The sequence below is a fragment of the Musa acuminata genome, chromosome BXJ2-7, assembly GCF_036884655.1.
Source record: "Musa acuminata AAA Group cultivar baxijiao chromosome BXJ2-7, Cavendish_Baxijiao_AAA, whole genome shotgun sequence".
Taxonomy (NCBI): domain Eukaryota; kingdom Viridiplantae; phylum Streptophyta; class Magnoliopsida; order Zingiberales; family Musaceae; genus Musa; species Musa acuminata.
The window spans coordinates 3,128,006-3,151,300 of NC_088344.1; the positions used below are offsets into that span (position 1 = coordinate 3,128,006).

At 40.8% G+C, this 23,295-nt stretch overlaps 4 protein-coding genes across 7 annotated transcripts; all 4 read right to left on the reverse strand.

Moving 5' to 3' along the window:
• Window positions 1-1,878: 1,878 nt before the first annotated feature.
• LOC103990702 (la-related protein 1C) lies at window positions 1,879-6,946 on the reverse strand. Of its 3 annotated transcripts, XM_009409940.3 has the most exons (7): window positions 6,337-6,946; window positions 5,649-6,117; window positions 5,395-5,566; window positions 5,223-5,313; window positions 2,823-2,906; window positions 2,482-2,575; window positions 1,879-2,379 (listed from the first exon to the last, which is right to left on the reverse strand). In XM_009409940.3, exons 1-7 carry the CDS (start codon window positions 6,754-6,756, stop codon window positions 2,339-2,341), a joined length of 1,371 nt encoding a protein of 456 aa, XP_009408215.2. In that variant the 5' UTR covers window positions 6,757-6,946; the 3' UTR covers window positions 1,879-2,338. The 3 variants fall into 3 exon arrangements, with proteins under 3 accessions (XP_009408215.2, XP_018684390.2, XP_009408214.2); XM_018828845.2 differs by having other exon boundaries at window positions 1,879-2,575; window positions 5,395-5,563; XM_009409939.3 differs by having other exon boundaries at window positions 1,879-2,575.
• A 1,692-nt stretch (window positions 6,947-8,638) lies between these two features.
• On the reverse strand, window positions 8,639-10,692 carry LOC135616650 (monooxygenase 2-like). The gene is made up of 6 exons (XM_065116053.1): window positions 10,544-10,692; window positions 10,323-10,469; window positions 9,860-9,928; window positions 9,618-9,786; window positions 9,324-9,552; window positions 8,639-9,224 (listed from the first exon to the last, which is right to left on the reverse strand). The coding sequence occupies exons 1-6, from the start codon at window positions 10,615-10,617 to the stop codon at window positions 8,689-8,691; spliced, it is 1,224 nt and encodes a 407-aa protein (XP_064972125.1). The 5' UTR covers window positions 10,618-10,692; the 3' UTR covers window positions 8,639-8,688.
• Window positions 10,693-15,114: 4,422 nt separating this feature from the next.
• Window positions 15,115-17,625, reverse strand: LOC135616069 (aspartyl protease family protein 1-like). Its single transcript, XM_065115237.1, has 10 exons — window positions 17,309-17,625; window positions 17,082-17,217; window positions 16,749-16,981; window positions 16,443-16,664; window positions 16,242-16,377; window positions 16,084-16,157; window positions 15,921-16,014; window positions 15,794-15,848; window positions 15,640-15,711; window positions 15,115-15,548 (listed from the first exon to the last, which is right to left on the reverse strand). Exons 1-10 carry the CDS (start codon window positions 17,599-17,601, stop codon window positions 15,325-15,327), a joined length of 1,539 nt encoding a protein of 512 aa, XP_064971309.1. The 5' UTR covers window positions 17,602-17,625; the 3' UTR covers window positions 15,115-15,324.
• Window positions 17,626-18,526: 901 nt separating this feature from the next.
• Window positions 18,527-23,056, reverse strand: LOC135616652 (uncharacterized). Of its 2 annotated transcripts, none has more exons than XM_065116061.1 (5): window positions 22,695-23,054; window positions 20,305-20,407; window positions 19,449-19,604; window positions 19,232-19,369; window positions 18,527-18,877 (listed from the first exon to the last, which is right to left on the reverse strand). In XM_065116061.1, the coding sequence occupies exons 1-5, from the start codon at window positions 22,961-22,963 to the stop codon at window positions 18,821-18,823; spliced, it is 723 nt and encodes a 240-aa protein (XP_064972133.1). In that variant the 5' UTR covers window positions 22,964-23,054; the 3' UTR covers window positions 18,527-18,820. The 2 variants fall into 2 exon arrangements, with proteins under 2 accessions (XP_064972133.1, XP_064972134.1); XM_065116062.1 differs by lacking the exon at window positions 18,527-18,877 and adding an exon at window positions 19,008-19,052 and having other exon boundaries at window positions 22,695-23,056.
• Window positions 23,057-23,295: the final 239 nt, after the last annotated feature.

Here is a 23,295-nt window from a genome sequence, read left to right on the forward strand (position 1 = left end):
TTAATTATAATTAATTTTTTTTTGATATATTATGGCTAAATTAATGTTTAAATATAAAAATATTAATTGAGATTTCGAATCCTTAATTTTTAGTAAGAGAGTTTGATAGACCGTAAGTATATCAATATTTAAGGTATAAAAATATCATCATCGTATTAATGTTTAACATATTTTGATAATCAAATCTTATTATTTTCGATGATTGAATTTAGTAGAATTCTTAAGTAGGATTGTAAAATAAATGTAAAAAGACCTCACTTAAGACTTGATTTGAGATACTTTTCTAATTTGAATGATTGATTTGAACTTCCAATCTTAGTTCATTTATGAAAAACTTTTGCATCTTTTATGAAATCATTTTAATGCTTAAGTTTAAAGTCATGAGAGAAATATTTTTGCTAGTTTACTCAAAAAAAATATCCATAAACACAATTTAGGTGAAACAATGTGAGTGAGTGAATATATCATTAGCAGTAAAATAATGTCCCACTACCTTTTTTTGTGAGGCACTCATCCACATGAGGAGCATGGAAAGTGACACCACAACAGAAACTGCAGGGCTAGTATTGTATGTTCACTCCCTCTACTGTTGTTGCAGCACCAATCAGAGATCACTCAGACAAAGCCTTTTCCAATATAAAATACATGAAATTTAGAGAGAGAGAGAGAGAGAGCTGAGTGGCTAATGCAGAACACACAGTATTTTAAGCTGCCCAACATGATGTAGCATTCTCCTTGCTTATCTTCTTGCTGCCATCCCTTGGAAAGACTGGATCTTTGGCAATGAAGGTATACCTAATCGAGTCCTACTTCCACAAGAGAGCAGTGCATCCAACAACCCACTCACTGTTCATGGAAGACAGGTCACAGCCCACTGCCATGGTGGAGAGGATTGTTAGCTACTCTATCTCCTTTTGCTTTTGGCTTTCTTTCCATGTACTTTTTTATGTGGCTCAGACACTGTGATTGTTTGGCTCAATCATCAATCTGCTTGGAATCTTTTCAAGGTTCATGTGCAGTAGTAGTGCCATAGCAGCAAAGCTTAATGGCTTACAAAAAGTTAGAGTTGACCATCTTTTTAGTCCTCCTTAGGTATCTTTCATTTCTTTCCACCCTATCTTCCAAATAATTACTGTAAGGGGTCAATTTGAGGTTGGTGGCATGAGATGGATGACAAGAACTAACTTAGTTTCAAACACACCAAGGTGGCTTCTTCTTTAAGCCAATGTGGAGAAATGCATGAGAAAACTCCAAAGTATGATTCCTCGGTTTAATCTCGAGTCAGCTTTCACCTTGCAATAAAAAGTTCATATTTGATTTGAGCTTTTGTTCTTGGAAGAAGATTCTTCAAATCTTGAGAATCAACAGATGTAGTTATTAAGTGCTAAAAGATCTGATAAGAACTGTCTTCTTGAAGAGAACCACCTCCTAATCTCACTACTTATGATTTCCTCCTCTTTGATGTCCTAGCTGCAATTTTAAGTTCTTGTGAACCATTTGTGTTGGGCATTTGACACAAATGTCTCTTCCTCATCCACCTGCTGCTATTTCTTCATTTGTTCTACCTGTTCACCATTTGGGACAAAAGCAGTTGGGAAGAATGACGAAAAATTGTGTTTGCTATGTTGTCCAAACATCAAACATAGCCGAAACACACAAAAGAAAAGAAAAGAAAGTCCATCGCAAGGCAACTACTGCATCCATAGCAGCACCAAAGACCACATTGTGCTTGATGATGAACTCACGAACAGATGAACTTGTTGCAAGTTCAATGTGACAGGATATGAACATTATATATATCCTCATATGACTGCGATCCATCAGCAAGAACAAAGCAGCACACTTGGTACCCGATGAAGCATCTTTGAAGACTAAAAGAAAGATAAGAAACCAACAAACATAAGATTTCATTAGTTGTTGATGCTGATTACAGAAATCGAAGCAACCGACTCCACGAATCACAACAAAAGCACACCGAATGTATAGTATATACAAAAAGTACAAAACTCTCCCTGTAATGTCAGTAATCTATTTATTCGAAACTATCGGAACTGTTTCTGAAGAATCGATTCCTGCTGCAGCAGAAGAATAAAAATTATATAAACAGTGAAAATTTCCACTTCTCCAAATTAGAACCGATGCTGATATCGATTTCTTCACCAAAAAATGGTGGTATGTGACTTAAAAAAAAGGTGGGGGATTAAGAATCAACCCCAAAGACCATGTATACCAGTGAGATATCACCAATCAAGGAAAACCAAACTATACAACTAGATATCAGTAGCAGCTGAACCTAGCTATTCCATTCTGAGTCTGGCTTGGCTGATTCCATCTTCAGTCAGACTCCATCCTGCATCTGGTTGTTGGAACTTCCAGAAGCTGATTTATTACCAAGACACACATTGTCAGTCGGAGTCGTACTGCGTTGGCTAGAAGAACCCTCTAGTCCAAAAGTATGCAAGAGAGCAATGACTGAATCACCATCTGGTGTTGCAGGAGATCGGGGACCAGAAGCGAGATCATATTGATTTCGGTTAGGGGGCACCCAACCATCACGTCTCCTTATCTTGTCACCCTGCATTTTGCATCAACAAGAGTGGTAGTTAGCACATGACCCACATAAATTTGCACAAATGTAGTATCCATTTCCTTCTCTATTTTTGCAGATATATCCATTATTTGATTAAATTGTTGGACATTGGCACGGATCAAGACTTGGCAAAGGCGCCTACTGAACCATTATTTTATGTTCCTCAAGAAACAGCTCCAGGAATATTTAACACATAAATAAGATGTTAAAACTTAAAATGTTTAAATTGTACCTGTACTTCCACTTTCCTTGAACCTTGCAAAGCAGTCAATATATGTGGTATGCTGTTTGGTTCATTATTTGTCAACGTCTTGACCTGCACGTAATGAAACATTAACAATTCCTTTGTCATTTAAATACAGAAGATATGAAAAAACCAATAAATATGCTTAAACATATGACAGTTATCCTATAAGATAACTTTGGTAATAAGCAAAATCCAGTTCGAAGCACTAAGATTTGGTAATAAGCTATATAAGATAATTGTTTAATGACTAGAGAAACATGAATGAAAAGACAGGTGAGGCCTCCTGCAGCAGACCTAGACAGGTGGTGGCCGCATCCTCTTTGCGAGTAACAGCACCAGGCTTGGATGAAACTTTTGAAAAAAGTTGGAAAATCAAAATACAAACAAGCTATAAATGAATATCCAACATGGCTTTTAGATCACAGGAAGTTACTATAAGCACATGGCACAATAATCATAGGCAATTTCATTAAAAAAAAAAATATTCGCATTCACAAAGCATTTTTTCAAACATAAACACAAGAACAATATCACATGTGAAAATGTCGGTATTCTACAACTGATTGCAACCAACAAGACATTATCTCAAATTTGAAAGATCCAGGAGGAATAATCACTCTTGTTATGGCTTTGTCTGAGAAAGCACTAGTCAATTTAATTATTATCTCTTTTATGTGTTCAAAGTTAATATCTGAATTACTAGAGGTGGCAAACCAAAAATAGTTACAATGCAAATCCCTGATGTAAGTAATTTTTTTAAAAAAAATATAGTGCTCATAAGAAACATATTGTAAAAAATTGAAGTTCTTAAGCAGCTACAGTTATCAGCATCCATTAAACCAATTCAGAGAGATACATCACCACACATACATGACTAACCAGCCAGTGGTTTTCTTTCTGTGTCAAATTAACTCACTAGGCTGGGTAATATTCCTTTTTCTTTAACTAACCCTCTATTATCAATAGTTAAGTACAGCAAAGTAATCACCAACACACCAGGAACAAGTCAATGCATACCATTTCCACATTCCAAAATAAAACTTTTACAGATCCTTCACTTTGCTTAACTTCAGAAGCAAATGAGATATTTGGCCGAAAGATTCAGATAGAAGTCTCACAAATATGCAAGGGTAGTGAAGGGAATTGCAAGCATGAACCTATGGACTAGCCAGGCACTGTGATGACAAGGTGACTCCCAGCAGAACAAGAACCAATTTTAATTACTAATAAAAAAAATTAATCTAATATGACATTTTAGTACAATTTTTTCTTATAAGATACACATGGTCAGTTGAAAATAGATAGGAAATATTTGGAGCCGAGACAAAGAGATAACGAACAACAATTTAATTTGCAAGTAAAAGGAAAACTAGTGTCTGTTTGTCTTTGTAACCTTTGGGCATGAGAAAAATCATTCTGCATATCTTCCAATAAGTTAAAAAAGTTTTATTTTAAGATTTGTTATACAATTTTATTGGATGTTATGGAGAAATATCTTACACTTGGAAAATAATGATCAGCAATGCAAGAGAGGAAATAGCATACAAGTTTCCTAAATAATCATGTAAATACTTCTAATAATCAGATTATCAATGAACTGTCAAACTGAGGCATGCCAAGCATAGCATACCCATGGAAGTACCACACCAATTCGACTAGCTCATATATGCTGGCACAATTTATCCATGATAAATGATAATCCTTGATGATTAGTTCAAGCATTAAAATAAAATGTTATAAGAGCATACATAATAATACAAGTCAAATAATCAGCCATAGGCAATTGCAAATATCTCAATACCTCAAAGCTACTGAAAAGAATAAAAAGAGATACATCAACAGAATGCTTCTCATCCAACTCAACATCCGTATGTGACACCAATAAAAAAGGTATTGCTGATTCCGTAAGAGCAGAAATAAAGGCATCGAACTCCACCAAAAGATCACAAGAAGGAAGAAAGAACAACTATGTTTCAGACATCATTAGAGAACCATAAAAATGAAAAGCTTAAGATGATCATAATGCATCATATTACTTAACAATATTTCCTCTTTTCTGTGTTTCATGTTTAAGCAAGTACATTATTTCAAAAAATTCTACATGTAAAATAATCTCTCAATTTCATGACCTTTAAGATTCCATCTCACCGAAAGTAAATGAACCTCCTGTTCTTTGACAATAAAGGTCTCAGTTAAAGTTGTGATGAAACAAGTAAAGGAAAATAAAAACAGAAGCCTCAGTTATTTTATTTTCAGGAAACGTGCAACAGAAGTGATGCCAAAGGAAAATTTAGTTCTCCAAAATGACACATCAATGATAGTGCCAAGGTGATAAGCATAAGTTGATGTGAAGAAGCAACCCAAGTAGCTTAAAACAATACTAACCATATTGAAGCCAGCAACCAAGGAGATTGGAACCCCACCTTGAGAATCCATATTATTTCGCAGAAAAATGTCAGTATTGAGATTGTCATCACTGCAAAAGCAAAATCATTAAAAGATAGGAAATGAATTGCAATTGAAAATGTTAAATTTCCATAAATAATCTTAATAGTACCTAAAGTAGAATTCTATCTGCCTCATCAACTGTTGATGATCAACGGGAGAAGGAAAAGGAATCGTTGCTTGGTAATCAACAGGCACTGGTTGAGGAGGAACAAAAGGCATGTTTATGGGTGTCTGAGGATGCGGAGGTGGCACCGGGAGATAATAAACATAATAAGGAACTTCTGAAGGGAAGAACGTGAAGATCATCAAAACCATGAGACACGTATGTCAAAGTTAGAACATAAGAATGTAGGCACAGATTACCAGGGTAGGAGACCATGGGCCTCATGAAAGGAGGCCTATGTGGTGGCATGGGAATATAATAACACATTGGAGGCGGCGGAGGTGGTTGAATCTGTGCCTGCTGCGGAGGCAAAGGCATCCACATGTGTGGATCTCTCCTACTAAACCCTCGAGGGCCGTTCCGATCATAGCCTCCTCGCTCATGATCCCGCCGACTTCCATTGCCTTCGCGGCTGGGGCCGCCACTATTGATTCCCCTTCGCCTGTCATTATAGCTGCCTCCGCGGCGATAGCCACCACGTTGCGGCCTTGGCATGAACTCGACTCTCCTTTGCTGACCCGGATTCCTGTTGTGCCTGTTGGCAATCTCCACCGGAGAGAATTCCTGGCCTCTGCCACCAATTGGAGGCATCCCTGGCAAAATAGGAGTTTGTCCATTTGCTCCACGAACATCATTGGCTGATGGACTGCTGCTAGTGCCGCAACCATCCTACATCGAGACAGGGTTGGTATTAGGTTTCTGGCAAGCAAGAGCATCGTTATTCCGGTAGAACTAGGGTACGCGTCATTGTAATTTAGCCTCAGAAGTGAAGAAACGATCACAATAACGCGCACATAGGATCACTCTACATGCAAATACACGATAAAAAGATGGAAGCGTTGTTTGCGATTCAAGTGTATTAGAAATTAAGGCAATACGAGATCACACCGAGGGGGCAGTAGCCGACGATCCATCCGGGAGAGACTCCAACGAGTCCGAATCGGAAGTCTTGGCGGACGGCCTGAGCGCGGACTCAGACACCGCGGCCAAGGAATCCGCCCCCATTACCAGGCCCGTCTCGTTCGCGCCGCTGGGCGCCACGGTCCAAACCGCCTTTTTCCCGCGAGCCCCGGCGGCCGCATTGCCGTCGCCACCGTGGTCGCTGCTCTCCGCCGGCCGGTGGGAGGCGGATGCGGCGGCGGCATCTGAGGGCGGGGCCGCACTCTTCACGGTAGGCGAGGGGCGATCGAGGGGACGGGTCGGCGCCGTCGGAGGAGAGTTTGGAGCGTCGTCCCGGTCGTCGCGGAGGACGTGGGCCGCGGGCGAGCCCACGCCGCCGCCGGCGGAGGAAGGTGACGCGAACAACATGATCGAGAAGGCTTTGCGGTTAGGGATGAAAGGGCGGGGACGAGCGATCGCGGCGATCAGAGAGAGAGACAGAGAGGGAGAGAAGTGCGAAAACTTCGAGGGGTTTAGTGCGAAAAATACCAGCGAGAGAAGAAGCGAAGAAAGGGGTTTAACGGGAGACCGCGGAAACTCCGAGGGGTTTGCTGCAAGAAGATCTCTTTCTTCAGACCCAATGCACTGTGCATGTACTTAAATAGAGAACCGAGACAGCACAAGAGACGCCACGTGTCCTTTCTTCTTCCTTGCCCAGACGAAGGGAGACGCGAAGGATAAGCCTCGATTCCGAGGGCTATTATTGGAACATCGCATCACATCACATCACATCACATCTTCACATATCTTCACATGAGCAGCCATCACCACCATCCACGATGGCGATTTCGACGGCTTGGATCAAGCTCGGGTTGAGTTCGCACCACTTCTCCTTGGGTCCCAAAAGCTGAACCCGCTCTATCCCACACTCATGCGGAGATCACTGCGTTTGCGAGATTTAAAGTCCAGATGGAACTACAAGATTGTTGATGATGCATTCAAAGCTAATAGAAAGGAGAGATACTTTTATTGATAATGTTCCTTATCTTTTAGAGATCAAACTTAATTCTTTTGGCTTTCCATATATAATTCACCCCAACATACATACGACACATGCACACATTATTTTGGCGTGTACAACTATATATACACACTTATATCCCTTCAAATTAGTAACAAGATTTATCTAAATTGCCTCCATTTGCCCAAGTCACATTTCTTCTCATCCAAGCCACTTGTTCTAAGAAATATTCAAAGGAATGATATCAAGTAAAGTGAAAGATTTAAATATTTAAAGGAATATATGAATATATCTATCCAAAATCTAATTTTTGTAGAGATATATTATGTATGCAATATTAGAACTTATGCGTCCGAGCCTGACGTCCGTAATAAGCTTTTATTTCTGTGGAAATCGTCAACGGTCAACAAAAATGACGTGGGTCGTGACATATGTAGTTGTTTGTGCACAAGGAGACTCGGTCGGGGTACGAGTTTTAACGGGCTTATTTAAATGTAAGCGACTCGATCCCAACGGTCACTTCCGCCGCCACATTCCACGAAATAATCTACGAGACTCCGTGACGCAACCGACCTCCCTAAGTCGGTCTCCTGCTTTTTCCCAGAACGATATAATACACGATCGAGGCCGGGAAAACGCACGCGAGGACGATGATGGCGAGCCCTGCACGTTCCGACCACCTCCTGCTGCTCTCCGATGGAGCGCAGGCCGTTGCGCCGCCGCCGAGCGACCTCTTCACTGCCACCGAGCTGGCGGCGGCGCAGCAGCTCGTGCAGCTCAGCGAGAGCAGCGCCGACTCCTCCTCCTGCTCCTCTTCCTCTTCCTCCACGCGATCCCTCAACACGCGGCCGCCACCTGAGGCAATTTTGTTGGAAGCCGAGGAGGAGGAGGAGGAGGAGGAGACGGGGCCGTGGCGGAGGACGAAGCGGTACCGTCCGATCGCGGATCTGTACGCCTTGTCGAAGCCTATCAGCCTCTGCGCAGGAGCTGGGAGGGCGAAGAGGTCCAGGAGACGATGATTCGGTTGCATCCTCGTCGTGTGTTGTCGGCAGGAACCGTACGTGACTGTGGATATGTAATCTGCAAAAGGCTCAATAGAGCTTGAAACTGAGGAGGAAGCAACGTAAACATTGAATAGTCTTTTCTTCTTTGCCTTGATGTTGTTGTTGTTGTTGATCTGTTCATGTTGGAGTGAAGGTGTCTTTGACCGGCCACCGAAAGTCAATTCTAATCCGCCTGGATTCAATTTTGGATTTGACCTTTTTATAATGTCTTTTTCCCAATATAAGGTTTAAGATAAATAAATTAGCCTTTATTCCATAGCAGCAATTGCATTGACTTCAAAGGTTGCCACATTCAAAGTCAGCTTCACTCAACAGCTTCTTGGCCAGCAAACCAGACAAAACCTCATCTCTCATCATGTTCATGACCCAGTTGCCACCTTCCTGTATGAATCCCACCACGAAAGAGGTAACGACGAGATCAAGATTCCTCCACCGCCTGGCGTTGGCATACTTCCGCAGCGCCGCCTCGATCCGGCGGCGTTCGTCTTCTTCGGAACGCTCTTGGCCGGCACCGATCAGAGCTTGTGCCAAGCACTTGGCCAGGACGACTCCGTCTTCCAAGGCCGCGCAGCCGCCCTCGCCGAGGTCGGGCGTCATGGGATGGAACGCGTCGCCGGTCACACAGACGTTTCCCCTACTGATGTCCCCCCACAGCAAGTTGAGCGGCGACCTGTATCTCAAGGGGGACGACGCGACGCCGCTCAGGTCGCTCCTCTCGATGACGTGTAGAACTTCTTCCGGCAACTTCGCGGTCTTCATCTTGCTGAGCACGAACTCCCTGACCCTTGCAGCATCTTTTCTCATTTCTTTGTCTGCGCAACGAGAGAAAGAAAGAACAAAGAACATGCATAGCATCACCGATCCATAGGACACGAGCACACGGACTTGCAGACAGCAAAGCTTTCACCAACCTTCTCCATCAGAAGTCCAGGTGAAGAACCAGTAAACGCTTTTCTTATCACAGGGCAGCATCCCTGATCGATAGCCAGTTCCGAAGTGCTGCGCGAACTCCGGATTAATGGCATGGCCGTCCGGGAAAGTGGCGATCCCTCTGGCCGCATACCGCCCGGCAAAAGCTGGCACCTTGAGGCCCAGCCACTTTGCTACGACGGAGTTGACCCCATCGCACCCGATCAAGACCTGCAGACGAGGGAGAAGCGTCAGAGACGAAGAGAGAAGGAAGGGACATGAGCAAGCTTCTGCACCTTGGCTCGGAGAGTGGATCCATCCGCTAAATGAAGGAGCTTTACTGTGCCTGCCTCCTCCACCGAGACCACCTTGGATGAGTACCTGATGGTGCCATGAGGGAGCTCCTGGGCCAGGGCTTCGACCAGTAGGTTCCTCTTCAAGCATCTGACTTCATGCTTCCCGATACTTGGAACCACATCGCAGAGAGTGTAAAGATCAGAACAAGTTCATCAAGAAACATGGAGGAGATGACGCTTACTGTTTCCCTCGTGCCCTGAGCGAGAGCCTTGTGGTGACAGACCCAGAAGATGCAGAGAAAGCAACGAGCCTGCAAGATCGAAACGCCATGTTTCATCAGCATCTGTCAACACATGTCACAGCGAAGACAAAGATCTGTCCTTTCCAGGCTATTGATATTGAGGTTGAGTGCATGCATACGGAATCGTCCCTTTCAGTCTGCCATACAAGCTTTGTGTTGAAATTGTAGTGATTTAGGAAAAATGGATTCCACAAAAAAATCTAGCTAAAAATAAATAAACATTTTAATATTTGATCTCCCAAAAACCAATTTAACAGGAAAAGTATTTGTTTTACTGTTCTTAAAGATTAAAAGATGGATCATTTAATTTAGAAGTGTAATCTAACAATTTGAGACTCTTCTTTACCACACAAATAAAACTGCGTGTATACGATATTGACGGACAGCCATTGCCATCGCTTACTGTTCAAGCCGGACGTGTTGCTGTCGGAGCGCGTCTCCAACGCCGAGCGCATCCAGCGCTCTCCACGCATTCGTCCATGTGGTGATGGCGAAGCCAGAAGCTCTCAAGCTATCAGATGACTCCAACACCAGACTCCGCAGCCCCGACCTACGGTCCAAGCACAGTGCTTCAATCCGTCAGCTCACCAGATCTGTTCGATGCGAGTTCATAGGCTCTTTTACCTGTGGAGGCCCAGCGCCACTGCCAGCCCTGCTATCCCGGCGCCGACGACCACGATGTCCGCCACGCCTTCCATGCTTGCGTCTCACCTCACCGTTCGGACAATGGAGAAGGGAGATTGCGCGTGAGGATGTGGAGCTCGGGTGAAGGTATAAATAAGGGAGATGGATAGGGACGGTGAGGTCATCAGCTGCTGATGTTGCTGAGAGAGAGAGTGTGTGTCTGTGAGTGAACAACGTGGATGGCCAATTGAAGTCGCAGCATTGACGGCAATGTTGGTGACGACACACCGCATAAAGCTGCTGACGAAAGAGGGTAGAATTGTTCGTATGAAAAGAAAACGAGGTTGTTTTGATGAAACGTATCCGTTCATCCAACTCTCAAATGCATGCACTCGAAGATTACTATAGTTATTATAATAGCTGTGAGTAATGTTGTAATATATTATAAATAGTAATTAAGTAAACATAATACAATAAAGTAATATATTCTTGAGTCATCTTAAGGTTGGATGGTAAAGTTCACCTAATTGGTTTTCTAGAATGTTGTCCTCATTTTGAGTTTTATTATTTAGTGTCTAATTTTTTTCTAATACCTTAAATACTTTCTATCATTATGTCTCCCAATATATGGTGGAACCTTATCGTCAACCCCCATATCTAGTTGTATTACGATCGTATTACCTTCAGCCCTTTTATGCACTTAGCACTGGATACACTATGGGACGAAAGCGATCATGGTGGAATATTAGTGATCACAAGAGGCATTTAGTGTATTAAAAAAAAATAGAACACCAAATTGAATAAGTAAATATGAAATGTATCATCTAAAAAAATTTTCTAAAATAAGAAATTTTTGTAGAGAAACCGCCCTTCAATATTAATGCTTAGTTCAAAACATTTACTATCAAAAATTAGATTATCTCATAATTAAATCTTGACTTATCTTAAAAACTCTTATTTTGGACTTTTACCTAATAACACCCTATAATTAGTTTTTTACATAAGGGCACCCTTTTTCGTCAAAGTAATTGAAAATATTCTTCTACTATCACCTCTTACCCCCTACTCCTCGTCACTTCTACGATTAGGAATGATGAGCAATTTTACCTCTAGTGGGGTTGAGAGGGAGGAGAAGAAGCACAAAAAATATAGAGGGGGGAGGGGAAGGGAGGAGGGAGGAAAGAGGCAATAGGGAAGGATAAGCAAAAAAAAAAAAAAAAAAAAACGTACGACGAAAGAGGAGGGGAAAGAGGCAATAGGCGATAGAGAAAGATAGGTGGCAGGGGAGAAAAGGGAGGAAGGGAAGACAATGGGGAAGGACGACAACTACTAATAGTCAAGAGCGAAAGGTGAAGTAATATTTTTATTATTTTGATGAAAATGAACACTACAAATAAAACTCAATTACGAGAATAAAAAAAATTTAGGCAAAATGTCCAAGATTTATTGAGATAATAAATTTACTTAAATGATTTCCAAAACTTCATAATTAAAGTTGATTAGTGTGTGGTGTTCAAAGTCCAAATGTTGGTTAGCTCGTTAATCCAAAGAATAGCCCATTTGGTTTTCTTAATTGCCTAAGCAATCAAACACCTTAAAATACTAATACAGACGACCGACCATGTGATCCACACCAACACGAAGCTAATGTTACGTAAATATATTAGTCATAGGCCCCATGCTTTAAGGGTTACAAACGTGTACGCATAAAAGACCTCAATCTCTCTTTGTTGTTTTCAGGAAGAACAATAGGCCTTTAAAGTCAAGTTCCTGCAAAGGTGTACTAATCACAGGGTCAATTTGGAAGCATTCGTTCATGTGATGCACACGGAAAAGCAAGTAAGGTGCTTTCAAGTCAAGTTCACATACGTGCACTTGTCGTTGACCCAAAATTCGAAGGTTTTGATCATGTGATTCACATCAATCAAATGCCATAACATCTTTCTTCTGAAAATTTTGATCTATTAGTTCATATTCTTTTTTTAATATTCTATGTTAGTCTTACACGGGATGTAAAAAAAGATTTAAGTTGATCTATGAGAATTACGACATCAAATCTGATAAGAATAATTATTGAAGAAGTTTTATTGAAAAAATAAAAAAGCTTAAATACATTAACATATCCCTCAGGAAGGATTTTTCTCGACAGAATAGAAAGATTTCTTTGTATAGTTAAGAAAATCTTATCTTCTATCAAAATTAAATCCAATGAATGATGAGAAATGGAGAAGAATTGTGGAACATCAAATCTAATGAATGATGGGAAATGGAGAAGCATTGTGGAACTCAAAGAATGAAGTCTTTTTTCCTCGTGAAGAGAGGAAAATTAGATTTTAGGCTCTGAGTGTCGCATGAAGACCACTTAAAGCCACTTTCATCGCAAATTGACATTTTGCTGTCGCACTATGCTTTGATTCCGATCAGAACTGTTACTGTGAGCTGTGTTGGAGATAGCAAATGGTCGATTCGACAGAGGACAGAGTAGGCTTCGATTAGCACTCGAATTAGGACTCATTGTGACATGTCAGTGTGTGCGAGATTTGACGTATGGCATTTTTGTGCCAAGCTCCTTAATCCGATTGATCTAAACCCTAAATCTCAAATATAATAGTCCTTTTTATACGATTTGATTCTAAAGTTTACTGAATAAGTCAATGACCTTTGTATGTTTCTAAATTCCGATTGACATATACTCTAAATCCTAAATATAATAGTTCTTTTCGTATGATTCAATTCGATTCGTTTTTCTTATTAAAGATTAGATCTCTCTGGTTCTTCATTGATTCACTCACACTCTCTCTCTCGTTCTTCTCATTCTTTTCTATTTTATATTACTATGATATGCACCGACACGTGGTACATCAATATTTCGATACGAGTTAAACGTTTTTTTAAAATAATTAGTCTAACTTTCAATTCTAGCCATATAAAATATAGAGATCTAACTCTATTTGTGAATTGCATCCATCAAAGAAAGAAATAGGAGAGAGGTTAAGCATTCAGCATATGACCTTTCCAAAAGAATTATAAGTGCATCGGATTGTCAACTAAAATATTCTCACACTAAGAATCGCAAGAGAATAATAAAGGAAAAAAGAGAGGAAGAGGAGCCAACGGAGAATAGGAGAGGATGAAGAAGATAATGAAATGGAAAAAACATGAGAAGAAGTGAATCAGCTTTATGAATTTCTATCACAAATGAGATTTGTAAAATAATTATATATTTAGTTAAATTTAGAGTATCTAAATTTATGTTTATAATTTTTATTAACTTTATGTTTTTATATATCTCTTCTTATACTACTAATATTAATCATTTCATATTTTCTAACTATTACATATATAAGTCTCATAGGCATATGTTCTTTTCATCTTAAACGTTTTTTTTTATCTTATCCTCTATCGAAGTGATACCCAGTTATTCATAAATAAAATATTTATTTTCTAACTCCATACATCTATATCAACATTCTCATCTTAACTACAAAAACTTTTTATATTTATTATTTCTTAATTGTCTAATAGATTCATAAAGCATTGTTGATTTTACAACTGTCTTATAAAATTTTTCTTTCAATCTCAGAGATATTCAATGATTATACAAGACTTCTGATGTTCCTCATCATTTTAACTATCTTATTTTTATTCTATAAATAATATATTTATTCATTTCTACATCATAATATTCGATATATAATATATGATATTAGTACTATATTTTCTTAAATGTAATTAGTGTAGTTTCTCAAATTCGCATGCTACAAAGGCTATTTAAAGAAATGAGATATTAGATATTTTTATCATTTTTAGCATATGAGTATAGAGAATTACTTTTCTTGTGTCTCATTATCATTGGTTGTGAATTGACATGGTTTAAGCTTATCACCAAGACATAACATTATTCGAGAAACTTTCATAATAGTCGTGAACGATGGTTAGCATAATATCAAGGGATCTGAGGTGGTTTCGAGATCGAGCCGAGGTAAGACTCAATCTTCTTGTTGGATCCTATGCAAAGGTCAACGTCGGAGAAAGTTTCCCGACTCGACCCCTTTGACGCTCAAGTTAGTTCTCTTAGAATTATAAGGTGTAAGGGATTTGTGAAGATAGGTCTAACCCTATGCAAGTTAGTTGTTGGATCCTATGCAAAGGTAGACGTGGAGGATTAGCTTTTATACCTAGGCGTCCATATGGACCGTTTGTAACCATCATAATACCCTCCCTTAGATGTTTTGTCTATAAGGGTGATAAGCTCAAATGACCTCCTACGAATTGTCGTTTACGAAAATCGAATTAGAGGGGGAATATGCATGAATAGCCATCCAATGACCACTAACTATTCTTGAAGGTCGACAAAATCAGCCTCAATAGCTTTTCGTGAATTATTGTCTATGGGGGCTAATAGGCCGTTATTAGCCCCATGTCATTTGCATCATTTGTTATTTTACAATGCCAATAAATCAAAATAGTTTATAATGGAATAATACATATATATCAGACATTCCTTGAACACAAATTAAGCTGAGCTAATAACAGTCGTAGTTGAGTCTTCCGTATCACAAACCAAAGCATATTAAATACTGTTCATCATGTGCAATTTGGAATCCTGTTTGCTCAAAAGTCTACAAGATTTATGTACCACATTAAACAACACCACCAGTTCTCCGATCTGTTCCTTCCGCACAATAAACATATATATATATATATATATATATATATAAGACACCAAAGAGATCAAAATAATTAGGAGTAGAATGGAAGCATTCATGGCAAGTTGCAGGTCAGAGCATGGCCATGGTGAGCAAAGGGAGGATGATCAGCAAGAAGCTTCTCCTCATGGTGCTCAAACGCCAGGCGCCGCTACGAGGAGGACTGGCCGCCGGGGCCTCAATGTCCGGAGGAAGATCGGGACTGCTCGCCGGAGAAGAATCTGCCGCTGGTGCTGGTGCTGGTGCAGGGGCAGGGGCAGAAGCTGGAACTGCAACCGAGTTGGAAGCTTGGTAGCCTGCACATTACAGGGGAAACCACACGTAGTTGATGCTACTGCTCTCACTAAATCGCGAGTAGATTTGATCCAAAGATGTGCTGCTACTTACAATCCGATTTCTCCCAGCCAAAGTTCAACCTTTCGCGATCAAACACCACGCGAAGTCCTTCCAAGAAGTTCTCTGCACAGAACATGAACGCCCAGTCGTGATTCCTGTGCACGCAACAATGAAAGCAACCCGAAACAAGCAATGGAAATCTTACGCCCGATTAAATTGAATCCGTCGTTCTTCACCACAGCAAGGCAGTACGTTGTCCTCTGTGTATAAAGGAGAAGAAGTTATGCGGAGATCAATGGCTTGGACAGGGCATAGCACCAATTCATCTTTACCTGCACGAGAATTAAAGGGTAATTGACGGGGAAGTTGCTTCCACCTTCCGTCGTCAAATCTACGGAGGGAATGTTGGGTGATTGAGTCGAGCCACTGCATGAGGAGATCAGCAAAGCTTATCGGATGACATGCCAAGAAATCCACGTGAAGGAGATGACTTACCTGACATCGTAGCAGTACTCGAAGGGAAGATTTGGGTCGGGCTTGTGAGGGGTGTCCTGCACTTGGGCATGGAACTGCGGAGGAAGAGAAGAAGATGTTGGTGAGTGCTGCATGTTGGAACGAGGTTGGATGGATGTTGTAGCAGAGTCATGTCTTACGCTATCGGTGAGTGTTGAGTAGGTTGGATCGCTCAGGTAAGTGAAGGCCACACCGGAGTCGACGATGGCAGTAAAACTCGCTGCTGTCGAACGATTCCCTACCGCTATTCCAGTGAAGCTGATGTTGTAGAAAGAGCTGCAGAGGACACCAAAGTGAGACGAGCATGGTGTGAACTGTAGAGCTCGATGTGATCTCGTTACCTGCCGTCCATGTTCAACGGAGTTCTTGGTTGCCCGGCGCCGCTTCTGTCTCCGAAGTCGAGTCTGCCGACGCCGTCAGCTCCGAAGCAGAGGGAGAAGGAATCCGGGACGAGTCCGGCGGCTGCCAAGACGCTGGGGACGGCCATCTCCCCGAGGCCGAGCCCCAGCACGCCGTTGGGGGCGAAAGTGTCGAGCAGCGCGCCGCTCTGGTTCCGCCCGCACCTGAAGCAAGCAACAAGCGCCATGGCAAGACTCCATGAGATGCAAGACGCGGAGGAACCGGCGAAAGAAAGAGAAGAGGAGTACCCGAAGACAACCGGTGCTTTCACCGGTTGCTGAGCGGCGTCGTCTGTGACCAAGTACAAGGTGTCGGAGACCAGTGTGCCGGAGGAGGAGGTGTTGACGTAGAGGTAATCGACGGAGTAGGGGCAGGTGGCGTTCGATCCAGGGCAGGTGTTGCCGCAGATGCTGTCGCTGCAGAGTACGCTTCGGCTCGTCGAGGAGTTGGTCGGGCTGTAGACGTTCAAGGTCACGTTTTGCTGCAATGTGATTTACTCGGACGGTTGAGATTAGAAGACAGGATGGGATGGAGGGTTGGGATGAATCTTTATAACATCCAGAAAGGGAAGAGAGGCGCACTCCATATTTGATGGGGTTGGAGGTGGGAGCACACTGCAGGCACTCGCACGGCACCCAGAACCAGCCGTTCTCCGTGTTCAGCGCCACCAGGAAATGCTTCTTCGGCGTCCCCAACGCCACCACGGCATAGTACAAGCTACATATAGTTTCCATATCAATTAGGAGGAGGAGGAGGAGACGGAAGAACGACGATAACGCAAGGAGAGTCTGTAGGGAATAGGGAGCACAATTCCAGGTTTTGCTCCAGGAAGGTAGCGTTGCCGTCGGCCAAGGCGAGCTCGGAGAAGTTGGAGGCGAGGGAGCGGCCACGAAGAGCGCGGTCGTGGCGGGCGAGGGAGGCGTAGTACTCAACGGTTCCTTTCTGGGGCCACCGCATGCCGGCGACACCATGGGCCTCCGCCCACTCCCGCATGCGGTCGGAGAAGCGGTGGCGGATCTCGAGGCTGGTCACGTCTGCTCCCGCCACGAGCAGCGAGGCGGTGAGCAGGAGCCCGAGTGCGGCGAGGGGTTGGGAAGCCATGGAAGCCTGAGGAGGGAGAGGGACGGAGACGGTATTTAACGTCCATGCATGCATTGTAATAGATGTAGTCGTCGCTGACTCTGTGGCCGTTGTTTGGAAGCATTCCATGGTTAGTTACAAGGTCAACCACATGAGCCATTTGAGTTCATATGATTTTTGTAGCAAATTTGTGTGTGTGTGTGTATATATATATATATATATATATATACCTCTCAATATGTGAACCTAATATTTATTCCTCTAAATATATATTTACCATATATATACTTAAAAAACTTAAAGACCAAATCATTATAATAATAAGATTATCATAGTCACTCGCAAATTAGTTTGGATGTATTTTGTCTCGAAATCAATGGAACAAATCAAACATTATTACCTTCTTATGGAGAGTATTAGATTGGTTTGCATGCCAGATGAGCTAAAATTTAATAACCTATGATATTATAAGATAATAAAAAGCATCATACTCATACCATATAGCATGTTATGCACCTCCACCAACTCACCATCTTGATATATTCAACCGCAAGGAGGAATATTTCAAATGATGCAACTTTGAGAAACATGGATAATGGGTTGATTAATCCATGTTAGGGGAGTGGTTGACACGATGCATATATCCCATGACAAAAGAGCAAGCTCAACTACATCACACAAGGCATACATTTCAGCATTGAAACTTATAGAATTCCATCAACATTCCTATTAGAGTTCTTCCCAGAATTGACAAACTTTGTCAACGAACAAGCAAAGGGTAGTAGTATAAATTTACAGATGAATTAATATACTTTGTCAACGAACAAGCAGAGAAGTACCATTAAGCAGAGGATAATTTATAATTGGGTGTACAGAGGCCACATTTAGTTGACTAATAAGATGAGGACATGCAGGTCATCTCATGATTCAGAATAAGAATCAGTAATAAAGGACATGAGAATCACATAATAAGTTACTTGACTTTTGAGTACACAGTTTCATTTAATCATATGTGTAGCAGTGGAAAATGCCATCAGCAGTACATAGCTAATTCAGCAGCTAATAAAATAAATGTATAAAAAAAGAGCAAAGGTCTCATCTACCACATGGTTCCTGTTCTTCATTGATCAGAAAGATGAGCTATTTCTTATAAGAAAGTATAGAGAGAGAGAGAGGCCTCTTCATGTTGATCCATATTGCATCCTCTTCTGAACTTAATTCTGCACACATGTAATCAGCCTTAAGGTTCATCTGTTTCCAACTCGATCCTCCTCAACTCCTTAGGCTGAACACTTATCTGTTATACATACCTTGTCAGATTGAAGTAGTGAACTTTTATGAACATAACATACACAAAAAATTGTTGAGCAGAAATTAAATTTGGTGTATATGGTTAGATTAGTGCAAGTTGAGCTGGTTTAGCCTGGATGACTTGACCTGAGCTATATGGATGGACCATATCGACACAGCCACTGCAAGTGCAATTGGTAGCTGTCATTCACCTAGGGATAATGGTCATCATAATATGCCAACACAGTACATAAACCAGTAGACATACACAGGAGGGTCATCCCATGGTGAAATCTAGTTTGCTATTACAGTTTTAGATGACTTCTACCTAACTCTAGTAAGAAGAAAGAACTTCTTGTACCTGTTCCCTTTGATTCTTCACCAGTGGGCCGATGATGCTTATCCATGTCTCTAAGTCGAGGGCTGATCCAGCATCAGGCAACAGAAATCCATTAACAAAGAAGAACGGTGCGCCAGCGACCCCTCTTGTACACCCATACTGCAGAGGAGAAAACATGGAGGGCGACATTTGAACAACAATCGGGCAAACTAAAAAGACAATGAGTGAAATAGCTTGCCTTAAAGGAGGTTCTTGCTGCCATATCAGTCTTCCAATCTTCAAAACCTGAGAGGAATTCGGAAAAGTTTCCAACAGCCCCATTGGCGAGCTTAGCCATGTCATCAATTATAGCAGATCTTGACATGCTTTTTGTGGGTCCATTATAATACCTCTCCTGTTCAGTAAGCTTGATTCAGTAAAGGAGGATTAAAGCTGAAACTACTTTAAGCCACTTGCAAATCTCTATATTACATGACATGAGTGAGGTAGATGGTTTTGTAGTTTCAAATAGGAAGGCATATTTTATGGTTCATTTGCATTCCATTTAGTTGCATTGGTCCATTTCAGATTTGAAGGGAATAGTCATCTAAAAAGGGCTTCAAAGGCAGAAGTGGTCAATGTACCATGCTTGGAAGATGACTCTTCAGACAATTGGAAAAAGATACATCATTCTCATTTCAGTTAGGACATAATATACTGATGGATAATAAAAAAAAACATTTTCCTCATGCAAATAGGAGAGGACACGGAGCAGTAGTATAGCAGTATTGTAAATAGGCACCATAGTTTCATCTTGTAGCACAGGATTACATGCTATCTTTGTGTATTTGTATTGGATATTTGGATTCTAGCAAGACTAGGATATTTGAGTAGTAAATCAACATGGATAATACCTCTACAGCTCAGTATTGGATTTCCCTTTACTTGCTATTCAATGAAGTTACTTATTAGATTAATTCTCTGGTTGATACTTTTTGGAGACCTTTATGTCCTCTCAAACTGGAGCAACACTTGTTAGAGTGGTAACTTCTAACAATACAGTCAGAATACCAGCCAAAGAGATGATTATCGTTGTACAGTGAAAAGTTCCGAACCTGATATTTGAAGAACAATTCCAGTAAGGGGAATGTTGATGATGCATTCAGCTTGTTTGCAATATGAAGAGCACGACAGGCAAGAAAAGCATTGTTATGGTAACTGCAAGTACCAGAAAAATAATCTCATAAGTGAGCAAAGCAGCTGTCTTTAACTACAGGTGGTTATGCTGATAAAGTTAAACAGTATGTCCATGCTTTAAAACAAAAAACAGCAACATGTGCTCCTGAAATTAGTAGAGCTTGAAGACTGCGTGACTTGTAAGGGAATTCTTTCTCTTTGACCAGATACAGTGAGTCGAGAGTACCCATCTTCTATCACGCACATGTGACTAGACATAGTCCAATTAGTTACACCAGAGGTTCAAACTCATAGAAGTTTTAGGTGCACCAATAAAGTCAACCGGCATATTGGAGATTTATTGTGCTGATTCATAAGTGGTACTTCAAACAAGTTAGATTAGGTTGGAGTCTCTGGTCATAATTAAGTCCTATATTTAAGTTTTAAAACAAAAGTATTAATTAGCTTTATGTTAATTTTACTGCTTTAAGTACAGTTTCAATAACAATGAGGGAGGCAATTGGGTTTCAAAATACATAACCTAGATTAAATTTATTTAGCAATCTTGTGAAATGTGGTGCTATCATCATAGCCAATCTTAGAAATAATATCAGGAAAATTTCCATTGTCCTACTTTTTCCTTTTTTTGGCTTCTATATATTAGTCTCTAAAACCTTAAGGATTTAAGAAATAGCTCCCTCAATTTTTTCATATTGCATGTTAATAAAAAAAATATATGAAGCATAATGCGAATATTAGACATACACTTCCAATAGCTGCTGAGCCAAAAATCATATTTTATGTACTAATCTTACATTCTTGTGAAAAGCTATTTATTTATTATTTTGTTTCTTATATTGATTTCTCTCGCTTTTAAAAGTGACTGACAATTATTTTACACTAACCATTCAATCTATTGAAATTTCAAAATTAAAAAGAAATGCCTCCTCAATACCTTGAAATCACATCACATAAGGCTTATAGAAGACTAGTGACATGGGAAATAGTTGTGTTTAAGAGGTAAAAGAAATTGAAGCTTGCAAGGAATCCTTCGAAGAATAATGCTTTAGCGTTGAAAGATGAATTTAAGAAGATTTTGGATAATCATTGTGAATATGCAGCACCTAGAGGAATATAAGCCATCACCTCTAGAAAATGTAGATGAGCTAAACACTCTTTCGTACATGAGTGTAACTGTGAAATGTCGAGCTACTTAACAGCTGCAATTACTTTCGGAGGGCACAAAGCCTAAGGGCGTGAAAGATAATGCAATGAAAGAAGCACAATTACATACCATAACAAGAAAATATAACTGGAGAACTACAAGTAATATTAATAAAAATGGTCAAATGAGAGAAACAAAAGACAAAAGAAACGTTGTGACTTCTACAGATAACTTTGGTCGGTCATGACAATTGCCATTTATATTGAAGAATACATAGAGGAACTTTACTAGAAGTAGAAGAATTTCAGCATGTTGTAATAGTACTTAATGCTTTTACCTAAACATTAGTACCTAGCTTCACAACCATCTGATCTTATAATGGAATTGGTTAGAAGTCATCTACATGTCATATTGAGGCTTCGCAACTAGCAGTTTATCTTTGATACTATCTCTAACAAACAATACCAATGCTAAAATGTTAGAAGGAACTGGTATATTTGTTTCTAAATCCTCTTCACAATACACACACACGCGTGTCTTCTTTTCTCCATTTACCATATTTACTTGTTTAATGTTCCTTAATAAGCTTACTAAGTCCATTAATTATTTTAATAGGCAATTATTGATAACCAAAGTGGAAATCCAATGTTCATGCCCATTCAATTGCTGACTACACATAAACTACATCTCATTCTTGATCCATCTCAAAAAATTTCCAAAATTGAGATTTGAATCACTCATATCTGTTACAAGCCACAAGTCGTTATAAAAACACTTTAAAATAACTAGCTCTAACTTGATGATAATTATCTTTTAATGTCATACCTCTGTTCATGATTAACATACTGTTTCTTTTTTGGCGATACATGGTCCTTTATCCATATCAATTAACATCATTGACTCAGTTCTTTTAAATGATTTGAATATTAATTTGGACCAATATTTATCTTGTTTAATTTGATATAGTAAAATCATGTCACACTTTAAGACAACGATTTATGTGCATCGATAGTGGTGTTCTAGCCGAAACCCTGGCTCCGACTCTAGGCCGGTCAATTTGTTTGAGTACAAGAACAAAAATCAATTAAAAACATAGGGTAAGTTGCTAATCTATAACAACAATAATAAGATAAAAATGGGAAGAGAAGGAGAAGAAAGGATTACGGTAGGGGGAAGGGATGGACGATGACGGCGAGACGAAGGGAGTAGAGTCGGACGACCTGCTTCAGCGGCGGCCACGCGTCTCTGCTGTCGGGGCAAAGCGGGTCCAGGAAGGCGTCCACCACGATAACGTCCTTCCAATCCCCTCCTCCGCCGCTGTAGTAGAAGCCGTCATACCTGGTCGGGATTCCGGAGCCGAACCTGCACGAGGAGAGGAGGAAGAGCGCCGTGAAGAGGAGTGGGAGGAAACAAGCAGCAGCGCTATGCGCCATAAGCCGATCTCTTGCGCCCCAGTCGCTTAGCAATACGATCAGCAACGAAGGCGAGGGAGGAGACCGCGAGCACGAAAACGGGAAGCGATCGGATAAAAGGCCGGTGAAACCGAGGTTGATTCGTTGTTCGCTGTAACCGAATAAGCCCATGTTGGGGCCCAGATTGAGCCATATTGGGCCCCGCTCAGCCCAGCTTGGATTCAATCATGCTGAGTCAGTAATTAATATCATAATATTAATATAATGGGATCTGCATCTGATAATTATAATATATTATAATTACTATTAGTTCTCACATGTTAAAATAATACGACTTATATTATCAATAAGTA